This window comes from Gadus chalcogrammus, chromosome 21 (genome assembly GCF_026213295.1).
Source record: "Gadus chalcogrammus isolate NIFS_2021 chromosome 21, NIFS_Gcha_1.0, whole genome shotgun sequence".
NCBI lineage: Eukaryota > Metazoa > Chordata > Actinopteri > Gadiformes > Gadidae > Gadus > Gadus chalcogrammus.
In genome coordinates, this window is record NC_079432.1 from 8,648,659 (window position 1) to 8,655,731 (window position 7,073).

General features: G+C 42.7%; 1 protein-coding gene across 1 annotated transcript in view; it reads left to right on the plus strand.

The window, feature by feature from the left end:
• LOC130374943 (neurexin-3b-like) overlaps positions 1-7,073 on the plus strand; it is a 221,925-nt gene that overhangs the window by 85,355 nt on the left and 129,497 nt on the right. Inside the window, exons 11-15 of the mRNA XM_056581924.1 lie at positions 1,005-1,124; positions 1,238-1,350; positions 1,798-2,066; positions 2,988-3,178; positions 3,773-3,946. Of these exons, the coding sequence (XP_056437899.1) occupies positions 1,005-1,124; positions 1,238-1,350; positions 1,798-2,066; positions 2,988-3,178; positions 3,773-3,946 (867 nt within the window). The remainder of the gene's footprint in view (positions 1-1,004; positions 1,125-1,237; positions 1,351-1,797; positions 2,067-2,987; positions 3,179-3,772; positions 3,947-7,073) is intronic.

Genomic DNA, 7,073 nt, shown 5'->3' on the forward strand with positions numbered 1-7,073 from the left:
ACACATGCACACACACACACAATTTTAAACTGTGTGTGCGTATGGGTGTTATGGCTCATTAAATCTTAGTAACAGATCTTACACGCTTAATTATGCTGATGATGATGATAATTAATGAGACTGATTAATCATCCAAAAGGTAATCTCCAATGAAAAATCCATACTTTTTAAGACACACACACGCACACACACACACACACACACACACACACACACACACACACACACACACACACACACACACACACACACACACACACACACACACACACTCAAACGAATAATCAACACAGAAATATGGTTATTTTTACCAATGACAAATATTAAACATGAAAAATTAATTGCCTTTCTAAAGGGATTAAATCACCAGAACAACTCATGTATAATTGCATAATCATTTACATAATCAATCCCTTAGACAAGAACGTCAGAGACAAATTAGTTCGGACAGCTCATTTTGTCGGTAATAAGTTGTCATCTGATGTGTGATTTAATTTCACTGATCAAGGATTGCATCTAGGCAAGATGTTTTAATGTCACGTTAAAGAGCAAGAAGCCAAACTGGCCAGTACGGCTCCGCTTCAATCTTTAGCAATGGCTCCATCTAGCGGTTGTCGTTTGAAACACAATTATAGTGGGCACGACAGTCTAACCTACAAAAATATGTTCCTGGTGAGTCGTCGTATGAGTAACAGCAAACATATCACTTGAAAACGTATGTTTTACATTTTTCCTCTGTTGTGAAACCCAAGCCAAGTCTTTGTACACAAAATAACAATCGCAGACACACCTAGCTGCCTAGGCCTACCACAATAACATCACAAACACGACTACAAAGAGAATATGCAAACGCCGAGCTACTCGTCAAACATTTATTTATTTTCAAATCCATTGCCTTCCTTTAATAGTCAATGTGAAAATACCCAAAACGAATCGTACAACAAAGACTTGGTTTGCGCTGTGACGTCCCCCCCTTCCCTCGACTAACGCAACTTCATCTTCAGGCAAGGGTCCGGAGGTGATCTACGCTGGTCAGAAACTCAACGACAACGAGTGGCACGCGGTCAGAGTGGTACGCCGCGGGAAGAACTTCAAGCTCACCGTGGACGAGGACGTAGCTGAAGGTATTTCTGTCGAGGAAGGGAGGAATGTAAACTAAATGTACAGCTGCCGACAACATTCATAGGAAAATGATGTTTGTTGAGTTGCTGTGTTTTTAAACGCCCCTCTCTCTCAGGTCAGATGGCGGGCGACCACACCCGCCTGGAGTTCCACAACGTGGAGACGGGCATCCTGACGGAGAAACGCTTCGTCTCCTCCTCCCCCTCTTCCTTCATTGGTCATCTGCAGGTAGGCCTCCTCCTCATTCATCCAATCATCCTCCATTCACTCAGTCATGGTAGTGGTGCGAGTGTTGGACTCCCAGGCAAAAGGCTCTGGGTTCGATCCCAAGTGTCTAAAATTCACTGGATCTCATCTGTAAAATTAATGATGAAAGTAACATTTTTGGCAACTATTCTTCGTAAACTCTGTCTCTCTCTCTATCTCTCTCAAATTCAAATTCAAAAAGCTTTATTGGCATGACTGTTGTGGTAAACCAAACAGTGTTGCCAAAGCATTACAGTGTTATGCATTACATTAAATATTATGTATAATAACATCAATAACAATCTCTCCCTCTCTCTCTCTCTCTCTCTCTCTCTCTCTCTCTCTCTCTCTCTCTCTCTCTCTCTCTCTCTCTCTCTCTCTCTCTCTCTCTCTCTCTCTCCCCTCCCCCCTCCTCCTCCACTCTCCCAGGGCCTGAAGTTCAACGGCATGCAGTACATCGACATGTGCAAGAACGGCGACATCGACTTCTGCGAGCTCAACGCCCGCTTCGGCATGCGCTCCATCATCGCCGACCCCGTGACCTTCAGGAGCAAGGGCAGCTACCTGGGCCTGGCCACACTGCAGGCCTACACCACCATGCACCTCTTCTTCCAGTTCAAGACCACCTCCTCCGACGGCTTCATCCTGTTCAACAGCGGCGATGGCAACGACTTCATCGCTGTGGAGCTGGTCAAAGGGTGAGCGTGGGGGGGTAGAGGTAGCGCCGAACGATTATGGTTGTTAGTGTTAAAGACTGGAGAATGAGATCAGTAAGATTTGTATTTATTAGTTAATAAAGATTTGATTCATCTCTATGAATTCATATAAATATACATTTATTGCAACCCATACGCCTGGCCTAAAGGAAAGAGTAGCTTATGGTGACTGCTTCCAATATTGTGTTGGTCATACATAAGAACGTTTTTTTGCTTGTTTAAATAATACAGAACATAAGGAACTTTAAAAAGAAAAATTGCATACTAAATCGCAATCGCAATAGTGGAACACGTGTGGATTGATGTCGCAATGTGTGAGTGTTGACCCTATCGGTGAGGAGGTGCGAGACTTTGAGCAATCACAAAAAGGAAATGACTGTGTCGTGTGTACGCTCTGACTGGCTGTTCAACTGTGTTTCATGGGAATCATTACTGATTAAAACATACCTTTGTTATATTGTGTTACATTTCTGCCAAGTCTGTGCTGCTAGATGCCACTCAATTACACACTGTCCCATTAAGCCACACACTGTCCCTTTAAGCCAGGGCCCGATACGGCTTGACCCCTCAGCACCAGGGCCCCTGTAGATCTCCATTAATACAGCTTTAATTTATACACAACGTTAATTGGCTAATTATAATGAATTTCTAACTAAGTGGGTGTCCGTTTTCAATCAGTGTTTGGTTCAATCAGTGTACAGAGTGACGGGACTTGATTGGTGTACTGCAAATTCCCTGGGTCTGATGGGTCAATGACTACTTGGTGCACATATCACCAAGCTTGAAGTGCGGGTTTAATCATCAGCCCAGTAGCCACTGCCTCAGCGACCTGGTTCTGGGTTCCTGACCCACGGTTTGTATGAATGCTGTCCTGGACCCTGTCCTGTCCTCTGCTCCTGCCAGGTTCATCCACTATGTGTTTGACCTGGGCAACGGGCCCAGCCTGCTGAAGGGGAACAGCGACAACCAGCTGAACGACAACCAGTGGCACAACGTGGTGATCACTCGGGACGCCACCAACACGCACACCCTAAAGGTGGACTCCAAGTCGGTCACGCAGAATGTCAACGGAGCTAAGAACCTGGACCTCAAAGGTACAGTCTTGACTCTTTTCGCTATTTTTGGGTTATGTAGGTTGTCGACATTTGAACCTCAACGCTAAACAACGTAGTTATGTAGAATTAGCATAATTAGCTTATTTTTTCCTCTCTTCGTTGCAGTGATGAGATGCCTTTTAAGCTAGCCATACCACAGCAAAAGTACTATTGTAATCAGCATTATAGTAGGGCCTCAGTGGCACCCCCTTGTGAATATAAACAGTAACATCTGGGCAGCATAATAATAACCTGTCACTTTGCATATATTTTCGATCAAATGAATGGGATTTATTGCTATCAGCTTAACATTAGTAGTTTGGATGAATATAAAATTTAATGAAGAGTCTAGAAATTAATATCTAAGGGAACTTCATTTAAAGGTCTACGTTAATTTAAAATAGTACCTCTTATTTCCAGTTAGTTAGTTAACCTTGAACAAAATGACTATCTAAATAATGTATATCATACCAATAAAATCAATAATGTTCAGTCAACCATTTCATAAATTATTTATTCATCAATACATTGACTTCCTCCTCTCCCTCCCCCTCCTCCCCAACCTCCCCCTCCTCCCCCTCGCTCCCCCTCCAGGTGATCTGTTCATCGGGGGCCTGGGCCCCAACATGTACCAGAGTCTTCCCAAGCTGGTGGTCTCCCGCGAGGGCTTCCAGGGCTGCCTGGCCTCCGTGGACCTCAACGGGCGCCTGCCCGACCTCATCAACGACGCCCTGTTCCGCAGCGGGCAGGTGGAGCGCGGTTGCGAAGGTACATTTGACTTCTGACCTCTCACCTTTGACCCCATCTAGAGGAGCGATGGAGGCTCTTGGATTTATGATGGCAGTTAATCACAGCGTCGTGTTAACATGGGTCTTGGTATTGAGATTTAGGAATGGAATAAGTAATTTCCATAATGTAAAATATAATTTCCATTACAGGGTTATGTGGTGTTTAATTTTTCAAATGCACCAATTTACTAATTATCGAGATTGAGGTCCACTTATTAGTTTAGGCTTTCTGCTGATATTTTTGAATTCCTCTACTTAGGTGAATCTATAGTTAATCATCTATTATAGATTTGCTTTCTCATTTATAGTTTGAGAACATTATTTAGAAATGTTAATGTGACCTAATGCATGTCCCTGCAGTTACCTTATACAACCTCTAGAGGGCAGTATTAGATTAACATTATTAATTTTGCTTATTGTGAAATAACACATCCTGGGCTTGCAACCTTATTTTCTGACCACTTGTTTCTTCTGGAAATCAAACTAACATATTAACCACCTTTAAATGTTCCTTTCCCACTAAAACCTTTGGTAGTAGCTCACCCACAAAAGGTCCCTCACTAACCGTTTCTCTTGTTTTTGTTTTGTTTACCTTGTCCTGTTTCGTTGTGTCGTGTTCTTTAACAAAGTTGGTTTCACCAAAGCTGACCTGCAAGGTAGAGGGTTCGACTCTTGGCTCTTTAAAAGGCCTGCCTGTCTGAAAGACTGCTGTGTGCAATGCATTGTGGGTTCTCACCATGGCAATATCACCCCCCAAATTTGATTGGGACAATACAAGGACTTATGTCGGCAAATATAAACAAATATCTAAAGATATACTGTGTACACATATAAACATATCTAAATATATATCGATATATATGTAGACATTTATAGGCAAATAAGGTCAATATAAAGACAAATAGAGACATCAAGCAACAAACATGAACAACATTGACATTGAATGAGAGGGAGAAGGGAGATTCAGAGAATATTAGAAAGTGATTTTGAGTCACAATGCAATACGGGTCAAGGTGCAGGGAGATGAATGTGGGGGACGGTGCTCTGACGTACGGCAGCATCTGTGTGTGTGTGTGTAGAGTTCAGCTGCTCATCCATAAGCATGCAGGGCTCTGGCCGGCGGTGTGTCCCTGGTCAGCCAGGGCCAGCCCAGTCCAGACTGCATTAAAGGTGTAGAAGTCACCCCCGATCTCGCCTCCTCAGGAGAGAGTGAGGCATACAGAATGGAGGTCAGGGGGGCAGCCTGCTTCCATCGCAAGTAAATAGGGGGGGGGGAAAACACACAATCATACATTTGTGCATACTTAGACACACAGTGGCACACACAGTGTCGCACTCTCACACACACATTCATGCACACACACATTCATGCACGCACACATACACACATGCAAACACTCTCACACACACACACATGCATGTGCACTTTGATACAAAGACACACATACACACACACACACACACACACACGCACACCTTGACAAAGGGTCACACACAATCCCACAAACTCACATATGCCCTTCTCTCCCACTCTTTGCAAACACATAAATAAATAATATATTGCATATATATATAGGATATATATTATATGTTATACAGTGCATAAAACAAGGTATCATATTTCATTACAGCCTGAAATAAATAAATAAAGTACATCTCCTCCAGTGCTATAACTCAAAAAGTACATTTAAACTAGGTTGGGGCGTTAGCAACTCAATCAAACTTTTTGACTTTATTGCTTCGGTCAAAAACTCTGTGTGCTCTTAAACAAACTTCATAAGATCTTAAAATGATTTGGAGTCCTGAGAGGGCTTTTAAGGACAATAAGTTGACTGTGGTTTATTTCAACGCTACTGTCCTCCGCGTGTTTTAGGGCCTCTGTTTCGTGCTGAGAGAGAAAACCATCTGTATTCGATAAGGCTGCTGATTCCTTTCCGGAATTTTCTGCTTACTTCTATAACTGAAATCTTGATATGTAACACCTGGTCGTCTCTGCTGATGGGAATAAATCCCACGTACCCTATTCATATTACCAAGACAAACACACACGCACGCCCGCACGTCACGCAAACACGCATACACACACACGCGTGCGCGCACTCACACTCATTTAATTCTGAGTACATTATGATAATTACACTCAAGTGGGAGGCCATTCTTTCACTGTCTGAATAGCAACATATTATGCTAGTGAAAAGCGATTATCAAATCGTGTCGGTGGTGTTAATTTTTCCAATAATTTCAAGAAAATGTTAATGATCTTTTCACCGCATGATTATTGCAGGGGCGTTAAGTGCAAATGAAGTATAAAAATCACCCTAATTGAATGTATTCTCAAGGTCTTTAATTCAATTAAAATTATTATTATTTTTAAGAGGCTATGTTGAAACACAGAACAGAATGAAAAGAAAACAATCACACACAACTTTTATAAATCATAAAAGTGTATGCTTTTTTTGAAGTAGTTACATCGAAAGGGACATAAAAGACATGAGTTTACATAAAAAAGAAGTTGTGTAAGACAGGAGTTTTGTGTGTTGGGTTGCAAACATGTTGGAGCAAAGTGTGCCGTTATGGATAAGACTGACTCTAATGTTAAGGCATGAAAATAGACAAGGCTTATCATAGCTGCTGTTAAGTTGATTCAAGGATATACTCTCTCTCTCTCTCTCTCTCTCTCTCTCTCTCTCTCTCTCTCTCTCTCTCTCTCTCTCTCTCTCTCTCTCTCTCTCTCTCTCTCTCTCTGTCTCTCTCTCTCTCATGCTCTGTCTCTCTCTCTCTCTCTCTCTCTCTCTCTCTCTCTCTCTCTCTCTCTCTCTCTCTCTCTCTCTCTCTCTCTCTCTCTCTCTCTCATGCTCTGTCTCTCTCTCTTCAATAAAGATTATACATTTAGGTTTTTTGTTTGTTTTGTTTTTTCCAGAGAGCACCCATCCACCGAGAACCTCAAACAGTAAACTAGCCGGTCGTTCGCAAAAACGTACGCACCCACACTCCAACACGAACACTCACGCAAACAAAAAGAGCGCTATACGTCGCCCCTCCATACGTCACGTTGCATGGCTGCTCGCATGCATCCATGCTCCCCTCCCCACCACCACCATTCGCCT